Source organism: Phalaenopsis equestris, unplaced genomic scaffold (assembly GCF_001263595.1).
Source record: "Phalaenopsis equestris unplaced genomic scaffold, ASM126359v1 Scaffold000224, whole genome shotgun sequence".
Taxonomy (NCBI): Eukaryota; Viridiplantae; Streptophyta; class Magnoliopsida; order Asparagales; family Orchidaceae; genus Phalaenopsis; species Phalaenopsis equestris.
Window position 1 is genome coordinate 1,190,781 of NW_018164666.1, and position 25,724 is coordinate 1,216,504.

Here is a 25,724-nt window from a genome sequence, read left to right on the forward strand (position 1 = left end):
GTTTTGGCAAATGTGGATATATTCAAAGTGTTTGGAATAAGTTTTGATCAATTTTGGGTATTTTGGCAAAAATTTGAGAATTTTGGCCAAATTTGGGTCCCAAGGGCAGTTAGGTAATTTGGAGGTGCCTAAGAGCAAAAGGCCAAGTTGGGCATTTCAAATGTAATTGGGTAGAGAACCATTTTAAATGAGTCATAGACCAATGAAATCCCCATTTTGGGTCCCCATATATTGGTCTTAGCCAAGGTATTGTGAGGGTATGGTGAAGGTATAGTGTACCTTAGCTCAAAATCAACACCCAGGGTCAATCCTAAGACCAAGTAACCCTATAGGAACTCTTCTTGAGCTCCCCCATAATGATCTTACCTTCTAAATATTAGAAGTTAGGTCCAATATGTGAAACTTCAAGTTGAGTAAAGAAAAGAGTTTTAAGTTTCTAATGGTGATGGTACCTTTTCTAGTTTTCTAAGACTAGTCAGTAGGAAAGTCCTATGGCTAGACCTAAGCTACTAAAGAAATTTCTAGACCTCAACCAAAAGTGAGGTCTACACGGAGCAAACAAAGCAAAGGGGAGCGAAGGGGCTCCAACCCTTAGGATTTTTGTGCTAAGGCTAACAATCAAATAGGATTCGCTCGGCTATCGTAGGGGATTTGGTTGCGTAAGGAGAATCCTATCCTAAAGGTCACCTCTAGGAAAACAAGCAACCCATCACACAGATGCGTCGTCGCGCCGGCACTTGCCGACGCACGCACTCGTGCTGGCGATCGAACCCGCACGCCTATCACCGCTAAAACCTAAGGCTGGCTAGAAAGTGAAATGCAGGGGGTTTAAAGAAATTATACCGTCGCGACGTTTGCACGAAGCCCAATGCAGTTCGAGGAAGTTCCTTTGCACATGGTTCAAGACTTTTGCACCCCTCTAAACAACGACGAGGTTTGTTGTCTAGCAACGTCGAACTGCTCCAGCGACGCGTTTGGTCGCAGAAAAAGCTCGACGATGAGGTGGCGGTGGTGGAACGCTGGTAGCACGCAACCAAGACGAGATAAGCAAGAAGAAATGCTCAAAATATAGAGTTGTGTGCGGGAACGTGGCTGCTTTGTCACGCAATTGACGTCGGCGAGGAGGTAGGCCGGGAAGGAGGAGGAGCCAAAAGGGAACCGGCCGGAGGAAAGAAGATTTCCAAAAATGGACGGCGGAAAGCTATAAGCGAAAAAGCTCAGCGACGGAGGGGAACCCCGGCAAGGTCAGCTATTCCGGAGGTCGAGAATTACGCCGACGAGGTGGCCGACGGGAAAGGAGGACCTCAGTGCGCGGTTGGCCAAGGGGGAGGAGTTCCGGCGTGTCTGGCCGGCTAGATTCGCTGCGGGGAAGGCTCTCCGGCGGAGCTGGACGTCAGCGGCTGTGTTTGCCGGCAAGGGAGGTCGACGACGGCGACGAGGGGCGACGAGATTGGCTCTCCCTAAATCCTTGGTGGCTGCTCTGGGGTGGTCGAGAAGCTCTCCGCATGAGGAAATCAAGACATCCCTTTTAAATAAATAAGATATGATGATAATAGGAGAGAGAGCATGCGGTTTTTATTTATTATTATTTTTTTTTTCTTTCTTCTTATTCCTCCATTTTCTTCATCCTCTTCCGCCGGATTACTCCCTCCTCGCCGTCCTTGTCACTCGCCGGCGTCGTATTTACGCCAGAGAAAATCAACAAGGAGGACGACATATTTTGGGCTCTCCTCCGCGCTTCCTTCGCTCCCGGTGAGCACCACCGGTGAGCTAAGTCCTCCACCTCACTATCTTACCTTCCCGGCGATCGGATAATTCGCCGGAGCACTTCGACGTCACCGGGCAGCGAGCAAAGTCCCTGTTCGAGGAGGTGCAAACGTCGTTTAAAGCTCTCCGCACGTTTTTTTGCCAAACACCTCATCGTAGCAAAATGAACGTTTTTCCTAGGTGAAATCGACGTTCCAGACACAGATGTGGTCAGTTTTGTCATTCGGGGTCATTTGGACAACTTCTTCGACGATTGGACATAAAATGATAGTTCGTATATTTTTCACCCGCTCGCGACGTCGTAACGAAATGGACGTCCCCCTAGGCTGAAACCGACGTTCCAAACGCACTCGCGCAGTCTGTTTCGTCGTCCGAGGTCATCTGAACAACCTTCCTTGATGATAAGGCCAATTCGAGTCAATTTCGCACACGACGCGACACGTAATATTCGTCGACCCGATTAGAGTCGTTCGATGAACAAAATGTCAACCGGTCTTCGCCTAAGAGAAAGACAAAGTCTAGTTAAATGACCCCAACTACGTGCCCCTCAACACGTGTCTGTGGGTCTCGAACGGATGTCTCGAGCTACGGGTGACTTATTTACACGAAATGTTACCCCGATACGCTGAGGTGGACATCCCACACATGTGACATAAAAAAAAATGATGTCAACAGTCATTTATGTTTTGTGTTGCTATTTTCTATTGTGTTGTGTTTTAACACTCTTTAGTAAAAGTTCGTTTTCAGCTTTTCAGTGCTTTCCCAAATAGTTCCTGTATCAGATCTAGCCTAAGCCTAGTCCTTTCACAGGGTTTCCTAGCGTTCGTTTTATCCTCCAACCAATTTTTTTCATTCCTACCCCCAACCACCTCTTTTTCGATTTCCCCAAACCCTATCTCCATCGAAATTTTCCTTCCTATTCCTAAAACCTACTTGAGAAGAGATAAGGTGGGAGCTCCGTCACCTTCAACAAAGGCTTGTAGAGATTGAAAATTTAACATCAGTAGTTCCCTTCAACCGAGACCTGAAGAGTCGAAGAGGAGAAAGAGATGAGGATCTGAGGATAATTTCAGCGACGGAGAAGATAGTCCACGACGCTTCAAAATCCAGTATCAGAGGAGGCCTAGAGAGGGATATCTGAGTTCCCCTCAGAGGGAGACTCACTGCGAGGAGATATCATTTGGAGGACACAAGACTTCGATATCAAAGTTGATCTATCATAATTTGAGGGGGGTATGGATCCCAAAGTTTTCATTGATTGACTACAATCTGTTGAATGGATCTTCAAGTATAAGGATGCGCTAGAGGATAAGATGGTCAAATTAGCTGCTATCAAATTGAATGAAAGTGCCTCATTGTGGTGGGAGAACTTGTAACGACAGAGGAAAAGGGAGGACAGTGATAAGATTACCAAGTGGGAGAAGATGAAAAAGGCGATGCAGAGGAAATACCTCCCTCCCCATTATCGTCAGAATATGTTTCTGAGACTCCACCATCTGCAATATAGGGATCTATCATTAGAGGAGTTCACGAAGTAGTTTGATCAGTTGCAGATGAGGTGTGATCTGTTCAAGCCAGAGTAGCACATCATTGCTCATTATCTAGGTGACTTGAAACCAGTTATCAACAATGTGGTGCAACTACAACCTTATTCATTATTTGGAGATGTTCAGACACTATCCTTAAAGGTGGAAAGGTAGGAGACGTAGAGCAGGCAACTGTTATCCTTCAGGCAGTAATCATCAGGCAGGCAGCCTCCTACAATTACAATGACCAACAAAAGTATCCCGTAAGACATAGGCAACCTCAGGCAAGGGAGTGACACTCTATATCAGAGCGGGAAGAAGCACGAGAAGGGTAGCTCCTCCAACACTGTGTCGACCAGAAAGTTCTACAGATGCTACAATTACGAACACATTGCCTCCTACTGTCTCACGAGCAGAGTAGTCAGAATTGCAGATCAGGGCGTCATGGAGGAGGTTAACGAGACAGAGACAGCTGAGGACCATAGTGAGATACTTCATCTTCCTCCAGATGAAGGAGAGACACTCATAATTCGACGAGTTCTACAGATCGATATTGACACGATGAATCCGCAGTGGCTTAGCCATATTATTTTCTACATCTGTTGCACAGTGAACATAAATGTATGCAATTTTATCATCGACGACAGGAGCAACAAGATTGTGACATCGACTCAGATGGTAGAGAAATTTGGACTCAAAACTCAGAGGCACGCTCATTCGTACTCACTAACTTGGCTGAAGAAACAGAATTGGATCAGCATCGATCGGAGATGTTTGTAGAGTTCTCGATTGGAGGCCATTTGGTGGATTAGGTTTGGTGTGACATAGTCCCTATGGATGCTTGTCACCTTCTGTTTGGACGACCATGACAGTTTGACCGGATGACTTGACACGATTGATTCAGAAACACTTATTCATTTACCAAGGAGTTGAAGCGCATCATTCAACTTCCGTCAGCAGAGCTCAGGATCACATGATTCCTTACCAGCAGGGCAGCGTCAGTGGGGCCAGTTCTAGTGTGGACACAAGATGAGAGGACTGAGACACGGTCTCCAAACACGGGCAATTATGCCAGAGAGGATGTCAGGGCCTAACATTCGACACTGTACCACCAGCTCCACCACTAGATGGGAAGATGCAGGCTACTCTCACGATACATCAGACTGATCCGACCATGGGTTACCTGGGGAGGATTCAGTAGCACAGGCATAGGCCACAATCTCAGGAGAGCGGATCAATGGGGACTTGGGCGCGCAAGTGGTGCCGACTTATTTTATGCTTTGGTCGCTAGTGTAGTCAATAGTGGGACCTAGGTGCCGCCGGAATTAGAGACAAGGAGCCAGGAAGCTTCGACGAATGAGATTAAAACTCTCTCAACCTCGGGAGACTGACGCGGTATTGGGCGTTTCCCGCATAGAGGCGGGAAACAACCAGCCGGCTGAACCTGCTGGCATAGGGGACCGGTCCAAGCACCACTGAGGCGGCCGACTCTGGCTATAGTAGGAGTCGAGTGAGATTTCTTTCCTTCCCTGCGTCCCGCTCAATTGAGCTGCATTTTAGGGAGGGATGCAATGTCACCAACCCTTCTCTCATTTCCTTTTTCTGTTCTTTGTTGTTTGGAAGCCTATTTATATGCTTGTTAGTGAGAGTTAGAGTTAGTCTTGGCTGTTTGTTGATTTCAGATTTCTTGTGTGAGTACTTCTCTCTTTTGTAGGGCTGTATCCGAGGAGGTGGTGGTGCTTCAGCTACACCTTACTCAGAGGTGGTTTTGTATCATTTCCCTTCACCTTCCCCTTCCCCGATCCTTCTCCTCCCCTCTCCCCATCCGCTGGCCTCCCTCTTCTTCATTTCTGCACCCAACCGCCCCATCCCTGCAGCCTTATCTTGCTTTCCCGCCATCCTCCCTCATTCTCAGCACTCCCAACTGACGGTTCCTCACCCTACTACCGCTGCCTTTTGCTGTCCAGCACCTTCCAACCACCCCTCCGCCTACCGCGGTCACCTACGACCCTCCATTTGCTGTCCCTGCAATTTCGCACATTCCCCTTGCTTCCATCAGCTTTCCTTTGCTGCCACCACCCCTAAGAACCATCCCGATCCACCTAGCCAATCTTCACCGCCCTTGGAATACACCTTAGAGGTGTTTGCTTTTGTCATTTATGTTTTGTATTGTTATTTTTTGTTGTGTTGTGTTGTAACCACCCTCTCTCTACATTAAAAGTTCATTTGAGTTTTTCATTTTTCCCTACTAGTTGCGGTATCAGGAGGTCAAGAATGTTATTTTATTAGCTTAGGAGTATTAGATCACATGATAGATTGTGCTATCTATTCTTCTATTATACAACCTCAAAATTTCTGATCAATCTCTATCACCTATTTTTGGGATAAGAAGCATTAGAATTAGCTTTTAGCTTTGCCTGAAGTCTGTCTTATATGTTTGAAATCTTGCTTACAACATCTTAACTGTAAGCATGATATCAGAAGATCATAATCGTAAAATCACATTCTTATTAAAACCTTGTGAATTTGAGGATCAAAGATTGGAGAAGAGGATTGGCAGTACTAATGAGATTGAAGGTTTGTGTTGCTTTGATGAAGATTCCAAAAAGAGTAGTCTTATTCTTTTTGTCAACAAAGACATGTCTACTCTTGAAAAGGAGGATCTAATTATGTACCTTGTTGTAGGTTAAGTCATTGTAGTTTTTTTCTTAACATAATGGTTTACTTCTTTTTTTTTTGTTCAGCATTAAAATTTATTTTTTAATATGAAATTTGTTAGCTTGCCCAACACCATTGAGGTACCTTTAAACCTAAGCGATATCAAGCCTCTAAATTTTTTTGACTTGTGTATAATGACGTTTGGGGCCATGTTGATCTCAAAATCTTTACTCCAAATGATGTTTCATCATTTTTTATTGATGATCACAGTTATGTTTGTTAATCGTATTTATTACGACTAAATATGATATTGAACATAGCATTAAAAAAACTGGCATAATCTTGTTAAAATTTAATACTTCACTGAAATTCAAATCTTCCACTCTAATCGAATTACAAACTATTTTGACCATATTCCTAGAAGTTATCAAAATCAAAATTATATTATCTATAAAAAAAATTTTCCTCAATACTTCTCAACTAAATGATGTGGTTGAATGAATGCATATAAATCTTTGAGATGGCTAGATCTCTTATGTTCACCAGCAACACATCTAAATATTAATCGGGTGATTTCACCTTCAGTGTTGGCTATCTCATATATTGGTTTTCTTCTAATTTACTGTAGGGTAAAATTCGAATTGTTATGTTTTGAGTGCTTTTCTAATATTCGCACGATTTTTAATCTTTCATTTAAATTCATTGGGTCATGGGTACATTGTATTTATCCATAATTATGAACCTAATAGAAATAAACTTGATCACATGGCCTTCAAGTGTATTTTTTTCGGATATGGAGGAAATAAAAAAGTGGTATCTTTCAATAAAATTCCCTTCAGGGGGTGATAAGAGGAAATTATAATATTGTCTTTTTTGTAATTATCCCTACCTGCTAATGCCACCAACTTTTCTAGATCCAATGACATTGATGTTATCGGAACTCATTATTTACTTGACTGTACAACAACCAATTAAACTTCGTTTTTAAGGAAAAATGTGCAAGGAAGTGAAACCATTATACTTTCTGAAGCTTGTCATGAATTCTGCATGGACTTGATCAATTTATACTGTTTTTCCTTGTGATGGTGTTCATCACTCTCTAATAAATGTGGCGAGATATGACTATTTGCCCTTGAAAAAAAATTGTCTTCAACTTTGTCGAGATTCAAATTTCAAAGAAGATAGAATGCCTTTTTGATTCAAAATGGAGACGAAGTTGAAGAGGTGAAAGCCCTTGGAAGATATAAAATATGAGAAGTTTTTCAAAGTCCCCAGGAGGTCATCTTTGTGAGTTCTGAAATATAAATATGATAGTTTTATCGAGAGATAATTTTATCATTGGTTGCAAAAAGATTCATATAAATTTATTGGATTGATTGATCTAATTTTTTTTTTTTTCTTGTCTTGTGGCAAAACTTAACACCATAAACTTAACACCATTTGATTCGTTCTTTCAATTGCAATCAACCTTAATTGGTCACTTTGCCAATTGGATATTATGAACCCATTCTTAAATGATGAATTTTACAAGAATCCTTTTTTAAGGATCAGTGGCTTTGGGAAGACTGACTTAGCTTGCAAATTGAAAAAAATCGTTTTAATAGTTCGAAAAATCAACTAAAGCTTGGTCGGCAAGGTTGACAAAATTTGTGAGTCATTAATGTTTCAAACAAGGTCTTTCTGATCCCATTTCCTTTTATAAACACGAGGATGATAAATTGATGATATAATTTTGTATGTTAATAATATCATTATTACGAGATATCATGATTTGGAGATAAGGGTCTTGAAAAAAAAATGTATTTTGAAATCAAATTTCTTGGGCATCTCAATTATTTTCTTAGAATTACATTAATAAACAAAGCTAGCCTCACTATTTGTTGATGAATGTATGTTCTTGATCTCTTAAAAGAAACTTGCTTATAAGAAGCAAAGGTTGGCGGGGACACTCTTGTATTTGGCTCATACCGGACTTCCAATAGCTTTGGTGCCTATTTGATGAGTCAGTTCATGCATGCCCTTTACGAAGAACATTTGAATGTTATTACGAGGTTTCTCAAATACCTAGATGGAAGTCTTGAGAGGGGGTTTTTTATTATGATAGGAGAATCCAAAATCTAGAAGTTTGTACCGATGGTGATTGGGCTAGGTCTATAGTGGATATAAGATCTTCAGAACATTGTACCTGTTAACCTGGAGAAGTAAAAGATAAAATGTTATTGCAAGAAGTCATGTTCAAGCAGAACGTACATGACTGGTTAGTGGGATTTATGAAAGATTCTTTTAAGATACTTCTAGAAGAATTTTTGGACACTAACAAAAATTTTATGATATTATATTATGACAATACGATTTTTATCATCACAACACACATTTCTCTCTATTATGATATAGCCAAAAATTATGATATAGCCAAAATTTATGGAGATAGATTGACACTATTAAAGAAAAAAATTCATAGTGAAGGTCTACATCTTTCATATGTTCCCTCATTTGATGAGACTGTAGACAATACTGACCAAAAGATTGGCTAGTCCCTATTTAAAAATTACTTTACAAGCTTTCTTTATTGGAAGGCAAAAATTTATGTGTTGCTTGGATATTGTGATTTTATTTTACATGTTTTAAATAAATAAAGAATGTTGCAATATTTAACTTTTCTTACCTATTGTATGCTTATTTCTTTATTTTTTTCATTGTAAACCTTAATATAATTAGCCAGATTTTAATCATTAAATTACATGGAATTCTACTTTTCTCCTTATTTTCCTTCTTCTATTTTAGAGCTACCTATATTAAGATGATAATATATCACATATAATTTTAATGTTGTGTGCATTAACGTATGCCTGATAGATTGAGCCAACCAAACTTGTTCATTTTTGTGCCTGACTGTATTTTTAGCACATAAAGTTAAATATAACTTTAGCTGATCCATAAGTCGGCTACATAAGGACAACAATGTAACAACTAGATTGGTCACTGCTCAAGCATGCTTTTAATATATTTGTTATGATAATATGCATTGGATGCTACATATATACTTTATGAGATGTTGTCTTTATAAATTCATCTATTTGCCTTTTTCATTTTATCAATCAAGGGGCTTGCGGTTGCTTAAAGATTTTTGTTAGAGCAGCAGTTGCTAATAGCGATAAACTGATGGGCATAAGACGTTGGCCGTCTAGGGCTCTTGCTTCCTTCTTAGTTATGTACGATTATAATATTTCTAACAATTATTGTACAAAATAATTTATTGTTCTAAATTATTCAAATTCGATCAATTGTGAGGGCCGAAGGTCTTTTTAGTAATTCAATATTAAGAAAAAGAAAAATCATAAGTAACACTTCAAAATTTTATTGTAATTTAAAACTCTCTTTGAATATTTAATTCTAGACTCAACTTCTTTTGCACCCATTGAATGGCCCTCATTAAAATAGTGATACATATACTTACACAATTACCAGTTTAAAATTATCCTGAATTCACATTAAAATGAGAGTCTCTTCTTCATTGCACAAACAAAGCATTTGATCAAATTAAATCTCAAAACCCAATAATTACTGTGTTTTATTTAGTTTCAGAGTCCATGGACTATACCAAATTGATCTGAAAGTCCCTCTTGTAAAAATTGTGATACAAAATTGATCCTAATTTAGTCTCTTGATTATACAAAAATGATCTCAATTTATGTAATGTGTTATTTTTTATTAATTCTACTTAAATGAGTGATTAAACCATTTGAGATTAAAATGATCACATTCAAATAATCGGGGTATCATTTTGAAATTTGACATGATTATTTCACTAGTAAACTATGAATACTTCATGTACCACTGAGATCGAAGAGAGTGATCATCATCATTTTTAGTCTGTTTTACGAATTTTAAATCTTTATTTGTTCTTGTTTAGAGCTACAAGAGATATTTATTTATTTATTTATTTTTTTCATAAAGCTCTTTCAATTTCTATCCAAGTTATATTAGATATGCTCTTTCTTCCCATCCCTTCTATGCTCTCAAGCTCATTTTACCTACCGATTTAATGGTTGCATTTTTTACGCTTTGTTGTGTATGTTCAAACCATTAAAATACATTTTTTTAACTATCATATCCTCAATTGTTCCCACTCAAATCATCCTTCTGTCATAGTCCTTCCTCAATTTATGATTTCTAATTTTTTTACACCACCTTAATTTTTTTATTTTCACCATTCTCAATTTAGCTATCAATGTCTTCTGTTGCTTAAGCCTTATATTCATACAAGTAGACTTTCATGTTGTTTGTTGCTAAATAAGCTACGTAACTTACCTAACTGTAGTTTGATGAAGTTTACCTTCAAGTTGCATGATGCCATCTTAGCACATGATATTCATGATAAATCTCTCTAAATTAGCCAGTCAGATTTAGTTCTATTTATTTTATCCTCACCTATAGGTTCATTTTAAGTATTGCAGATCCAAGTTAAAACCTATTTAATTTCCGCACGCACTAAAATGGAACATCTTTCTATGCCACAAAAACTAAGGAGAGTATTTTGGTCAAATATGTTATGAAAGACTGACTGATTTTAGCACCCGGAAATGTGAAATAAATAGAATATTAATAAACCACTGTTCTGGTTTTGTCTATTTCAATGTTGAAGATTGTGTTGAAATGGTATAGGATTTGCTTTACTCTGCAACTGACATCTAACAAAGCAATATTAGTGATGGATTAGCTTTATTATGTTTAGTGGATAAAAAGCAGCTAGCCGTACGTTATTTGTTGTAAGCAATATTTGTGATAGAGAAAATGGTAAGAGGAGCCAAAATGGTGTCAGGTAAAACTCTGAAGCTATCTAGATGGGTTAAACAGGGCAGCATGTGTGGAAAGGTGCTACATTGAACTCCACAATATTAGGACGGGGATTAGCGATTTGTTTTAGAACCTAATCATGTTCCTCGTAGTATATTTCTTTTTTCCTAGGTTTCTAACCTTTTATTTTTGTGGTGGGCATCATATCACTACTATTATTGAACTAAAAGTTCTTACTTCATCCTTTGAAGGTACCAATTTATGTCACATTTAGATAATCTCTCTGCTGCCGAAGTGATGGGTTTGGACAGTTCTTTTCTAATAATATCATTTAATAGTCTTTTTTTTTATATATGTCTAAATTTGACTGTATTTGAATTGTACCCCTGCTCAGCTACTCCTTTTCACATAATTGCTGACAGGCGTGCTACATGATTGATTTAGTTATCAATATGGATCGCTTGCGAAAGTTTTGCCATGGCAAAGAATCAGTTGGGAAAAAACCCCAGATCCTATGATTTTAAAAGTCGAGTCTATGACAAAACATAAACAATTCTATTCATATCAAACGCCTGGTGCAGAGATTTTTTAAAAACTTTAGTAATTCTGCATGTCTTATTTCCATTCCTAGATTTCTATGCATTTTAATTGTTCTCCTTTTCATCCTACTGGTTAATTTTCTGCTTAATTTGAAGGATATTGTAATGTTCTTGTTATTTTGCATTTGGTTTGGCATTTCATGTGACCTTTCAGGTATGAAGTTCTGATAGAAAATCTGATGGACCCTGCTCATGTACCATATGCACACCATAAAATACTGAGAATTCCGGAGCGTCCACCATCGCTTACCAGATAAGTACTCAGTAACTTGATAATGTTCTTTGCACGATATTGTCCACAAAGTTTCTTCTGGAGCACTCTCTTTCTCTTGTTTAAGGAGTAGTTAATATAGGTGCAATTTTGCTCTTTTAATAAAATTATTTCTTTAACTTTTGAATTTATCAATCACTGACATGTGCATCCTACCTTCAAGAGGCTATAATATACTTGAATTTGCTGTGAGCTACCAACGGACAACTAATTTTTCTTAGTTCTTTGGTTAGAATACTTTACTTCCAAGTTGAAACAAAATTTATTCGGGATTCAGAAGTTTGCAATCCTAATGCTATATTGATATTACAAATATAATATATTCCTTTTTTTGTTTTTCTCAGAAGTTTGAAATCCTAATGCTATATCAAACTCCTAATGCTATATCCGAGGAGGTGGTAGTGCTCCGGCTGTATCCTACTTTGAGGCGGTCATTGTATCTCCCCTTTTTTCCTTCTCTCTTCGTCTCCTCCGCTTCCTTTAGCCCCCGACCATCCCCCAACCGCTTCCCCCCTTGCGCTGCTTTCTGCTGTAGCAATCTGCTGTCCAGCCCGTTTGGACCTCTCTCGGCATCCCACCGACATCCCTACAGCAGTTATGTTGCCCTTGCTGTCCAGCACATTCTAGCCACTAATTCCCCTACCGCCGGCCACCTACAACCCTCCATACTTGCTTTCCTCTCAATTCAACAGCATTCCCTAGCTGTCATCAGCACTCACTTGCTGCCAACCATCCTGAACCACTAGTCGACCACCACCACCCTTGGAATACACCTTCGAGGTGTTTGTTTGTGTCGGTTTATGTTTTAGTGATGTTATTTTCAGTTTGAGTGTGTTGTAACCCTATTTCCATATTAATAAAAATTATTCTTGTGGATTGGGTCTTTCTTCTCCTGTATCATTTGATATCAAAGCTAGCCCAACCCTAGTCCCATTCTAGGGTTTCCTAGCATCTGACCCAATCCAAACCCTAACCCCACCAAAATTTTTCTTTCTTATTCCTAAATCTTAGCCATGCCACTAATAAGATACTTGCCCAAGCCTACCTGGTAGGATATACAACGAGAGATCCGCCGACTACAACAGTGGATTACGAACATAGAAGATTACCCTAGACCGGGATTCAAAAGGTTGAAGAGGGGAAGGGGAAGATATGAAGATAAAGCAGAAAATACAACGCTAGTTCCTACCAATTTACTATCGCTAAAAGTCACAGACTCTAGTTTCCAAAGTGGAGAGACCGCATCACCAAGCGACCCCCCTTGCTACCATCCAACAAAACTAATCTACAAAATTATCACAGCCAGAAAATGTTGCAAGTGCCACTGCTTTGGACATAGCAATAACAACAACAACAAAATCTTTATCCCACTAAGTGGGGTCAGGTACATGAATCCTTTTCTCCATTGCGTCCTATTTAGTGTCATATTTTAATTTAATCCTAATAAATTAAGATCATTTTTTATACAATATGCCCAAGATGAAACAAAATGCACAACTAGGGGAGTGATCTACTTTACCGAGCAGGGTGTCATCAAAAAGTTGGGTAACGACACCGTAAACATTGAAGTCGGCGAGAACATAAATGAGGAGAACCAGCTTTCAGTTGAAGAGATAAATAACGATCCGGAAAGTGACGCAGGCCTCAAAGTGGATTCACAATTGTCAGCAAAGAAGGAAGAGACGTCACCAATTACAATTGACCCCGAAATAAAGATTTTGGCTGAGGTAACAGTAGCTGTTCGGGAAGATAGTGACCTTGATCTAATATGCATTCATGCAAAGAATGTAGCTTGAGCTATTGTTTCACAAATTGTGAGAAAAACATCAGCAAGACTAACTGTGGATATCCAAAAAGGGCATGAATTTGAGGAGCCGACCTTAGATTCAAAACCATCACAGATCTGAGCATTGCATATTTTTTTAGATGTATAGACCCCTTCCTGAGTTACACTTATTGAGGGAGGTCCAATATGTCAAAAGTGGGGTCATTTTGTGTCATGTCAGATATATTACAGGGGATTATTCGGAGGTTGTTTTCAATCTAGCTTGGTATCCATCGTCAGATGTCCTGACGGAATAGGTGAATCTCAATTTTATAATGTCCCTAGGAGCTTGATTGGGACAAAAATTCTTCAATGGGATCCAGGTTATATCGGTAAAGAGGAGGTCTCTCCTGAGCAGGTGCTACTGAGTGGGGTGCATTCAGCCACAACTTTTACCCCAACATTGATCTCTCCTCCCATACCAGCTCCTCATCTGCACTCTGCCGATTGTGAGGAATGGAAGAAGCAGGTTACCTCTGGAATGGCTCAATTCCTGAGTGTGAGAATACTCATCTACCTACAATTCAAACTCAGGGCATGCCAAAGGTGGACGGATAGTTATTCTACCAAAATGTGTTTTGAAGCGACAATATCTACAAGATTGATCCACCTTGGGACTGCAACATTTTAGCCACGTTCAATGTTGCAGATCTGACAACGTACTTGAGGATCTGGAAGCTTCGGCAAATGAGTTTGAAGCTCCCCCAACTTTGGGAGACTGCGCTGGGCTTTGGAGAGGAACCGGCCAATCTTTAGGGGGGAGGGCCGCCGAACCCCCTTTTTCCTTCTTCCTTTCCCACCTTTCATTTCTTCCTATTCCCTCTTTCCTTTTCCAATCTTTCCTTCCTAAAACTTGTCAATTCTGAATTTCTGCTATTTTTACTAGTCTTTGCCTATTTTGAATTCTTCCTATTAAAAACATTGTTTGAATTATGAATTATTTTTTGTTATTATACTATCTCTTTAAAACATTGCCTCTTATAAATCCTTGCCTATTATATTCTATTTCATAATTAAAAGCATCGCTTAATATATAAATCTTAATCCCTCTTATTTATAACGGTTGTTTTGCTTTGTGGAGGAGGTCCTGTTTTTGATATATGAATTCAAGTTTTATCTTAGAGTTTTCCTTTTCGAGGGTTGTACCCGACTTCGAGGAGCTACTCCGGCCGTCTCTCGTTTGAGGTGGCGATCGTCTCCAAGGGTTCGAGTTGTACTCCGACTGTATCTTGACCCCGCCGATATATTTATCTGTCTGTTCGTCCTCCCTGCACCCCTGCAGGTCATTGTCCAGCCCTCTCCTACATCTAACAGGTCGTTGTCCTCTACTTTCTTGTTGATACCAGCCCACCTCCCAACCCTTCAGCAGGCCGCCGCCACTCCTTCCCTCAGCTCAACAAAATCTGGCTACTTCCCAGCCCGCCAAATCACCTACAACTCCTCCCCGCACATTTGCAAATTGCTGTCCAGCCCTCTTTTGCAGCCAGCGCTGCTGTCCTCAACTTTTCTGCCTTCCCAACTGCTGTCCCGCTACTCCCAGTTGTTGTCCAACCTTCTCGGCTTGCTACCCCACCTTCCTAACAAGCTCAAACGCCCTTGGGATACACTCTCGAGGTGTCCGTTTGTGTTGTTTTGTGCTTTTGTGATGTTATTTTCAGTTTGTGTATGTTGTAGGCCTCTTTTCCTTTTAATAAAAGTTGCTTTTGTGGTTTGAGCTTTCACCTCAGGTATCATTTGGTTAGAGTGGCGTAGTTTGCCACAAATTTCATTCCATAATTGAGTTCTTCTCACATACTTATTACTCAATCACCGCACGCTAGAAACGAGAAGTGAAATGAGAAGATTTCAAATGTAAGGACTTAGGAGTTGCATTATGGGAACCCCAATCTATATGCAGCTCCTGCTTAGAATGTGCTCAAAGAAGATGACTACCTATTCTACTAGAATGTGTTTTGGAACCATAGTGCCTATTGGATCAACCTACTAGGACTACAGTTAAGAATTTTTCTGTCCTGAACTGAATGGCTTGGGCGAGGTTTCTAACGGGGCTAGCGGCCTCCCCCGCCCCTCTCTTGCTTCCTTTTTCGCTTCTTCTCCTTAGGAAGGATTTTAATGGCTATTCTAAGTATTCCCACCCCTTCCTTTTGTAAGTGTTTCCTATCTTCCACTTTTCTTTCTCCTCTTCTTTCCTTTCTTGTTTCACGTCTAGCTAGGGCTATATGTATGCTAGTTTGCTAAGAGTCTAAGGAGTTTTTTGCTATGCATTGATTACAGATTTCCTGTGTGGATTCTTTTTCCTTGTTCTAAGGTTATATCCGAGGAGGTGGTGGTGCTCTGGCTATTTCTTACTTCGAGGTGGTGATTGTATCTCCCATTTCTGCCTTCCCTACTTCTTCTCCTCTGCTTCCTTTAGCCACTGACCATCCCCAACCGCTTCCCTCCTGCACTGTCGAGCCCGTTTTTGCTGCAACAACCTGCTGTCCAGCACGTTCAGGCCCCTCCCGTCATCCTATCGGCACCCCTACAGCGGTTACGTTGCTGTCCCAGATCTTCTCCATCGCTGCCCGTGCTGTCCCAAATCTTCCCATCGCTTCCCTTGTCGTCCAGCACCTTCCAGCCACCAATCCCTCTGCCTCCGGCCACTTACAACCCTCCATACATGATGCTTTCGCAATTCTGCACCCTTCCCTAGCTGCCATTAGCACTCCCTTGTTTTCACCATCGTTGCCAACCATACTGAACCACTTAGACAACCTTCACCATCCTTGGAATACATCTTAGAGGTGTTTGTTTGTGTCGGTTAATGTTTTAGTGATATTATTTTCAATTTGAGTGTCTTGTAACCCTATTTTTATATTAATAAAAGTTGTTCTTGTGGTTTGGGTGTTTCTTCTCCGCTATCATGCACACAGGACAAACTACTTGAACGTAAATTTGCATGAAATTGTAAGTCACAAGTCACTAAGATTGGTAAAATAAGTAGAGAGATATCATGAAGGGTATAATCACAAGTCACTAAGGCTGTTTTCTTAGATTGAAAGTTTTGGAGGCATAACCTAAAATATGAAGACCAAAAGTAGTTTACATAACTTAAGAACACGACTAAAAAGTAAATTAAATCCTGCCTTAGAGCCTTATACAAATGTTTCCTTATTTTTAAAAAACGCAACTTTTGAATCTCCACAGATCGAGAAGGAGGGATTCCGTTGGATATAACAATTGAGAAATTTCATATCAACGGCTACCTTGCAAAGCAACAATTTGGATATGGCAAATTTGTCGCCCCTTGCCTGTATTATTCTTCACCGCCCTCAGGTTCAAGTAATGGATCCGTTTCATCTTCAAATAGCCAAACGGTAGTTATATATGGTGTTTTCGCATTTTTATTTATGGTGATTGTTATTCTTCCCTCTTCTTTTAAATTTGCTTTACTTTGTTTTCAATCAGATGCCCACACATAGTTTTCTCAAGCGCCAGCGGAGAGCTCTTCTCGTTTTCTTTTGCATTCCTGTTAGTCCTGGAAGAAGCAGAGTAATTTTTGTCTTTCCAAGAAATTTTTCTTTGTGGATTGATCTAATTGTTCCACGTTGGATTTTTCATGTGGGACAAAATTTGGTTCTTGATTCCGATCTGCACCTTCTACATCTAGAGGTAAAACGAAATTCTCATTATTGAGCTCTGGTTTGACATTATCAATATAGAACACAATTTAAGTTCGCTTTGCCTTATTTTTCCAAGAGGATCGATCACCCAGATATAGGGATTTTTTTCTTCTAGTAGAAATCTCAACTTAATTGAAACATGGAGGCTAACTAGCATTTGAAATTTAGGGGCTCTGTGTCTTGGCCTTTAAAATTCCATGTCCTGCCTTCCACATTGATGATTAGGTTAGGATTTGGAAGTCCCATATAACCTGTACTTTAGCTAAGATGGGAAAAGGTGTGAATACCACATTAGCTAAATGACTTTTATCATTAGTATATGTCTGCTCCTTTCTAGGTATAATGCATTAATCATGAGTTTTTTTATGTCCATAAGATATGTGCTGCCACTCTAGTCCTGTTATATTTTAGTTCTAGTTCTTTGGCAAGTTTGGTTAAGGACTCGAGCCTGAACAGTCTTTTTGATGTGGTATTTAGATCCTTTTTCGCTGTATATGCGTGTGTGTGGGTGCATCTGAATGTGTGATCTACTTGGTCTGTTAAAAAACTGTAAAACAGCTGCCACAAATTTGGATTTTATAGAGCGTGTTTTTATGCAACTCCTTTTGCATTGTTGCATCTTAGCCTGGTTGTTTTTTATATTTGGAACTTCTAATTTATTAAATTTGTAGATTGTTGTCTTAGAAACTGAAATAATAAGTTCTGAAATTATAAATGTTAGTTAATTTGCTACTATGGATAATGCGGAGGACTGTTGAAATCTATACATTTCTATTATGAATACACTGTAATATTGATGATACATAAATGCCTGTGAATCTCCAGGGAGGTGTTGACATCATTTTTGGTGAGGTCTTTCTTTCCTCTTAGTGCTTAGGATCTAGCTATTGGGCTTTCCCTTTGACTATCCTAGAAGAATAGAGATGGAACCTACCTATATAGAAATTCAAACCACATCCTAGTTCTCTTCGAAACACTACGTAGCTGGTCATAAACCTCCAGCACTTTGAAGGTTAGGACTAACTTGTGAGAATTCGAGGATGAGTTCTTATAGAGTTTAGAAGCCTCAGGAACACTCATTACAACTTTCGTACGTTCGCGCACGAATATCACGATTCGGACCGTCGACACGTTAAGTATTGCAATTCACGCCACCTATGTTTTTATATGCTGCATAATTAATTGAAACTTAAATAAAATTTTGAAACGGTCAATCGTAAACCAAAATTTTGACGAAAATTAAATTTGATGCATTTTTGACCCGTTCGTCGACGAGGTTGTCCAGGTGACCCCGAACGACCAAACGAATCACGCGAGTGCGTCTGGAATGTCGATTTCACTTAGGGATGACGTTCGTTTCGCCACGGCTTCGCGGACTGGTTAAAAATACTTAAATTATCATTTTTGGAAAAGTAGTCTGAACGACTCCAAATGACGAAACGGACTCCACGATCGCATTTGGAACGTCGATTTTACGTAGGATGGGCATTCATTTCACCACAATGCCAAGTTCGAACGAATAATACACAAATGATGATTATAATATTATTATTGTTATAATAATATAATATTACTTTTATTATTGATTATCTTACGCATGCAGCTATCCAAAAAAAATCCTATCCTATTAAATGCACCGCACGCTTCCCCCGTTCTCTCTCTATCTCTATCTCATCTCACGCATGGGAGATTTTTTTTTTATCACATCTCTCTCTCTCTCTCACGCCTCTCATTCTTCCTCCTATAAAAAACATCCCCCACTCACTCTTCTCTACATATAGCAGCAGCCCCATCCTCCAAATCAACATCTCCCCTTAATGCAGCCTCCCTTTCTCTCCCTTCTTTTGCTTCCTCCTCTGGCGAACCCCCTACAGCGAGCTTCTCTCCGATGAACTCTTCCCGCCGGTGAGCCTCGGTCAGGTAAGCCCCTCTCCCATCTTCTCTTCGTCTTCTTCTTCGCTTAACGCAGAGAGAACCAAGAGAGCAGAAAAAAAAGGTAACTTTACATACATACCACCCAATTACTTTATAATTGCACAAAAAAAAGGAGGATTTACATATATACCACTCAATTTCTGTATTTGCACAAATAAAAGAAATTAAAATTTACATAAATACCATTCAATGTTTTTTTATTTACAGCAAAACAAAAAGAAAGAGGGGAATTTTACATGGATGCCACACAATTCTTATTTATTTGTACAAAAATTTTTACATACATACCATCCCATGCCTACCAATTTGCATGCAAATAAATTTACTCACATACCATCCATTTCCTACGCATACAGGAAAATTTTACTTAAACCACCCAGCTTTTATGTATTAGGAAAAAAAAAAAAGATTTACATGCTTACCACCTTTTCTCATATATTTACATTTTCACCACCTTATTCTCATATCATTACATGCCCAACCCCTAGGCTTGTTTAAAAAAAAAAAAGGAAAAATTTACATATATACCATTAATCCTTCTGTACTTCCATGTCTAATTCCTACACTTTTGTAGTTACACGCATGCTGCTTAATTGTTACGTGTTTACACATTTAACACCTAAAGTTTCATATCCACATGCATACCACACTAGTTCTCGCGCATGCTTTACATCTCACATATTTCCGTACATACCACCTCGTTCCCATGTATTTACACATCTACTACTCAAATAATGGATGTTGGCACGTTTACCACCTAAATAATGAAAGTTTTAGGTTACCATTCAAATCATTAATAATTATATCCTAACCACTTACTTCCATGCATATAGAATTTTTCTCGGATTTACATGTGTACTATCTAAGCTTTTATATTTTCACATCTAACACCCAAACTTTGTTATTTACATGCGTGCTACTCGATCTTTTTTTATGAACTTACATATTCACCATCTAAAGTTTCATATTCACGTGTATGCGTCATAATTTTTTATGGATTTACATGTCTAATATCTAAACTTCGATGATCTTTATGTGTGTCGTTCGAACATGTCCAAAAAAAAAAACTCAGACTTGTTAGGTGCAAAACAACATAGGCTTCGGAGAAGATGAGATCGACGTGACACCGACGTGGATAAGTAAGAAATTAAGGGGTATTTCTGATTTAAATAATTACAGAAACTTTTAAAAATTCATAAATTTGTGTAGAAGAATATTAAAAATAAAATAAATATACCCCATTGAAAAAATTTTATTTTTGAACTAAAATAATTTTGAAAAATAAAATAAAAATAAATAAATAAAATATACAAACTCTTCTCTTGTAATTTAATTAACCAATGAATAGCAGTTTCAACAAATTTTTTTTATAGTTATTTGGATTAAATTAAAGGAATTCTGAAGTTAAAAACCCCAAGGATAAAATGGTGATTATGGAATTTTGAACCCCAATAAAATTTTAGGTCAAACCAAAGGGTTAAAGGGTAATATTGATCATAATTGACTCTCTAAGACGACTGAAACACAAAGGGTTAAAGGATATGAACAAACTCATTAGAAACCAACTCATGATATTTTCTAAAAAAGGGGTAAAAGTGTAATTTCTCTAATTATTGAGGGTTGGAAGATGATTAAGTATGGAAGATTCTCAAGTTAGGGGCTTGAGAAAGGAAGACAATAATTAACTAACTTGAAGCCCTGAATTAATGGTTAAGCATTTTATAATTTTTAATAAGGATTAACGTTACTTAATTTTTAAAATTACAAATTTATCCTTAATAATCTAAGAGTTTAGTAGCGAGCTAAGATCGATCTGAAACTATTTAAAGGGATTAGAAAAGAAAGAATATAGTTTGTCATACGCACCACAAGCTCAAGTTCAATTAAGAAAGAGTAAAGTTTTCTTCAGTAATCAAACTCACTCTTGGGACGATCACCCATTCAAGCACCGAACAAAATAGCTGCTAGCCTACTTATGGGTTAATTAAGATATATTAAGCACAACTTAAAAGACATTAATTCAATTCAGATGGTTTAATTAATAGTCTAGCAAGACCAAAATGAACTTAAAATGATCTAGAAGATTTCAAGTTTGTTTAAAGTAATTCTTTGGACATTTTAAAGAACATTTGGGTCTGTCATGATTTGCTGAAGAAAATCATTCTGAAAACACAAACGATCATTGAAAATCAGATGAACCTCTAAGGACCCACCAAGTTATGGTTCAGGACCTGATAATTCACACAAATGAATAGAAATACCTCAAACTACTTACCCTACATTAATAACCCAATGCTCAAGGATTTAAGTCTTCCCTAAGGTAATTAAATCCTTGTGAGCGAATGGGGATATTTTTTTGTGTCATTTATGGATCATTGGACTGATGTAAGTCTGAGGTTCAGGTGGTAAGGGTGATGACGATAATGCTTATGTGTGCTAAAACAAGGGATACGACGTTGGATTTTAGAATAGTATCTCTTACCTTAAGGACCTTTAATAAAATAAGATGATAAAAATCGTTGATACTATTCGATGACAATTGAGAAGATGATTGCCCCTGATACTCTTAGGTTGTCTGTAGTCCTAACTCGATTAGATTGATTAACATGTGGATTGCACCTCTCTACAAAATATTTTAAACAAGTCTATTTTGCATGATAAAATTGTAGTTGCACGAAAATTAAACTCAAATGAAGATTTGTAAAGGTCCACAGTTAATTACTTGGATCGAGATTAGGACTGCCCTTCGTAGATGATCGGGTTGGTAGCTATTTCTTAAGGTTGGCAAGCACACAGTCCAACTCCGAGCCCCCTACCCATGTCTTATACCCAGTTCTAGTTTTTCATATGTGAATATGGGTTTTCTTTTTACTCGGGTTTTGCCACGACTCAGTTTCCGACTTTTTCGTGTCGGATGCTACTTCTCTGCAATTTATTTAATTCCTGCAAATATATTCTATTTTATGATGCTAACCATGCAGTGGGAGTAGCGAGAAGATGACGAGTATGCATTTATATTTTATGCACTGCAATTTTATTTATTTACTTTACAACATCTTTTTTTTTTACCTGCATTTATTTACCTTGCTTGTAAAACTTTTTAAAACTGAAAATTACAAAACTATTTTCAAAATTAAACAATATTTTCAAAATACAACAAGAAAATAAAAACTTCATAAGACGTCATCTTGAATGTACGGCGGTCCCTCGGATGAGGTAACCCACTGTTTCTAACGATATTTCCTCAATTTAAATGAGCTTAACAACTCATTTAGGTTAAATAAATTCAAAAGAAAATAGTGGTATCGGAACGAGGGAACCGTGAGATCCTAACCGGTGTCGTTCTAATCAACTTCTAATCAACTTCTAATCAACTTTAACCCCCCATAACACTTGAACAACAAAACTTGACGTGGAAACCGTAAAACTTTTTGAACCTTAGACCTTAGGACTGTCTCTTCAATAACGAGCTTGCAGCTAACACCGTGGGTAGCATGACAAGAATGTGCAGAAGATCGACTTCGAGAAAACAAGCAGATCTACATAAGCAACTTTTCTTAGAATTAAATACCGAGTCATAGGATTTCGAGGTTGTCTGTCTAGTGCGACATAAATCTTCAACTTATCTTTTAGGCTTTTATATAGTCATGTTATGCAATTTAAGCCCTAACTAGCTTTAGGTTCTGAGATCGTCGTTCGTTACGACGTAAATTCTCCTATCTTTCAGATTATTTGTATAACCGTGTCATGTAAGTATAAGTCCTAAATAAAAACTGACTGGATGAAATATCATGTAATATCATTTCTAAATCAAAACCAAACAACATGATAGATTGAGAAGTCACCGAGGTTCTTCTCGAATTAGTGACATCTTCTACCTTTCATTCATTTGGATTCTTGAAAATAATTGTTTCTATTTGATTTATTCCTTTTTTTGATTTTCCAATGTCTAATCTTGAAAACTTAAACTTTGAAATTCTTGAAGGCAAAACCACTGATCTGAATCGAGAGTATTCTTAAGCGACTTCGGTTATATAGGGGTTTGCTTCTATATGGAACATTGTAACTGAGCTTAATATAAATTTTATTTAGTCTTTTATATTAAATAGGGGATTTTGTCGGTCAACATGAACGGTTTCGCAGACCAGCACGAATCTCATAGATTCTATAGTTTATTTAATCGAGTCTTACCATCAAACAATATGTCCATTCCTTAGAATAGATGCATCGTTTGCGGTGTTGTGCTCGTTTATTTAAACTATTAAATATATGAGATCGGTTTGGTCTCGTTACTTTTCAAAATTTCAAAACTACCAACATCATGTTTGGTGGCCGATAGGAGGCTTTTGGAAGTTAAGTTGATTATATCTTCCATTATTTTGACATTTGAGAATGAAGGATTCGACCGCGAGATTTAGTTTTGCTATGCTATTGTGTTTTCAAATTCCCTTGATTGATTATCAATGGAAATATAAATGCTAATTTGTAATATCAGATTTTGTTTTAAACGTTTTAATTTCGGCATTTTCTTTTCATTGAAATCCACACTAAAAAGCAACCATATTTTCCCAGTTTTATGATAATGATATGGTTTCATCAACACGGAAAATATTATGAAAAATTAGTTCCTACTTGCTTCTTTGTTGTTTTTCGTGATTATCTTGTAATAATATGATGCTTGTGATCATTCAAAATGGATTCATGTTTCATTGGTTCTTGATAAAAATGTTGATTAATAGGAGCGCAAGATAGCTGAGATTGGCCCATCCAATTGGCAAAAAGCTTGTTTTGTGCCCACGAAATCGGATGCAAAAGTCACTGCTTTCAGAAAATGGTTAAGAAGATATTCAAACAGCCAGATTCACTGGCCAAATAAGTTCGGGAACTTTCTTCCTCCAACTCCCCCCAAAGAGCAGCTTTTGGACAGGTATGTTTCAAAATTTTAAAATATGCTGTTTACTGAAAAACTACTGTCTTCGTATGGTTTGAGAGACTTAGTTAAAAAGGAAAGGAATCACAAATAAAATCTGGAGGCAATGAAATACTGAAGCAAATGGGTTTCAAACTTATTTGATTGCGAATAAAAATTTGGTATGTTAACACACAGGAAATTTTAAAATTTGGTATGTTGAAATATTGAGGGATTCTAGACATGAGATTTCCATCAGATTCATCTCTTTTTCTCTCGGGTTGAGTGAACACTCGAACCCAGTGCCTTGGGGGCCATTTGGGATCCCTTTTGTTTTTTATTTATGATTTTTTTTTTTTTTTGTTAATATTTTGATTTGAAATAAAATTTGTTTGGCTATTTGATTTAAGTATGAGTATTTTCAAAAACATATTTATTTGCTTCTAAAAATAATATATATATATATATATATATATATATATATATATATAAAAAAAACACCTGAATGAACTGGTTTTTTATTTAAAGTAAAATAAAAGTACTCACATTCATTTGTATTTCTAATTTTGGTTTAACTTAACAAGCGAGAAGGGAAAATAAATTATTGTTTTCATTTCACTGTATTGAGTACTTCAAACCAAAAGCGCCTCTCTGAAATTATTATGCCGACTTCTTTCAGGTATTGGTCGCATGTTGTGCACTGCAGCAGCTGTAGTTTGGCTTTAAAGCGGCTGAGAATTCTGGAGTTTTCTCTTCCAGTTGTTTCAGTGGCGTTGATTGGCTTAGTGGCTGCTGCCAAACAAGAAGTGATGCTTCTGTCAACAAGAACTGCACTCGTCGCCATGGCCTTGGTCTGCTTTGCAGCTTCCAGGTGGCTCTCTCACTTCATCTACAAAACATTTTATTTCCATGACTACAACCATGCTTTCGTCTGATGCAGAACCTTCAATTACCTCGTATCTCTTTTTCAAAGATCAAGTATTATTTGTGCATAAAATATAACAGTATTGTTAAAATAAAAATGATAGGAATATATGCAAAAGGAAAATGAAGTTTTCTGTATGGCTAAGAAGTGTCTGACTTGGACACTTAATAAATTGATTATTGGGGATAATACAAACAGAGCTCTTAAGAAAATAGCTTTGTTCATGTGAGATTAGGCGGTGGCCTGGGAACTAGCAAAAAAAAAGATCAAACACAGTTTTTTGGGACTTTTACATACCTAGCACACAATTCTTATGTATTTACATTTCTCACACCTAAACTTTCATATTACGCACATAGCGCTGAAGTCTTTAATATCGCATTAAAAATAGTACTATTACCCCTTTTTAATGGTGAAATAAGTATTTTCATGCATAGGTTTTTCATGCTATGTATGTAAATATGAAAGTTTGGGTGTAAAATATGTAAATACGTAAAATTGTGTGCTAAGTATGTAAATTTCCCTTTTTTTTTTTTTTTAATTTTTATGACTCCTTGTTTGTATTTTTTATCATTATTATCCTCACTCTAAATCAATCATTAGTGATAGCTTATTGCTTTAGCTGTAGAGTAATGCTTTATCCACCCAAAATTTCAATATGATCAACATAAAAAAAGCACAAAAATTCGCATTCAAATGTGATGCAGGATGGTTTAATGTCAAGAGTTTATTGTCCCAATTAAATTATGCAGTGTGAATCATAGATCACCAACTATATTTAGTGATATCATGCCATTTATAGTAAACAATATATATATATATATACATATATATATATATATATATATAT

At 37.7% G+C, this 25,724-nt stretch overlaps 1 protein-coding gene across 3 annotated transcripts in view; it reads left to right on the forward strand.

Annotated features, from left to right (window-relative positions):
* LOC110023372 (protochlorophyllide-dependent translocon component 52, chloroplastic-like) overlaps positions 1-25,160 on the forward strand; it is a 55,315-nt gene extending 30,155 nt beyond the window's left edge. Inside the window, exons 3-7 of one of the 3 annotated variants that reach the window (XM_020722759.1) lie at positions 11,502-11,600; positions 16,628-16,799; positions 16,891-16,974; positions 23,780-23,967; positions 24,629-25,160. In XM_020722759.1, the coding sequence (XP_020578418.1) occupies positions 11,502-11,600; positions 16,628-16,799; positions 16,891-16,974; positions 23,780-23,967; positions 24,629-24,884 (799 nt within the window). In that variant the 3' untranslated portion in view covers positions 24,885-25,160. Of the gene's footprint in view, positions 1-11,501; positions 11,601-16,627; positions 16,800-16,890; positions 17,095-23,779; positions 23,968-24,628 lie in introns of all 3 variants that reach the window. The other 2 variants (XM_020722760.1, XM_020722758.1) reach the window with 2 other exon arrangements.
* The last annotated feature ends 564 nt before the right edge of the window (positions 25,161-25,724 follow it).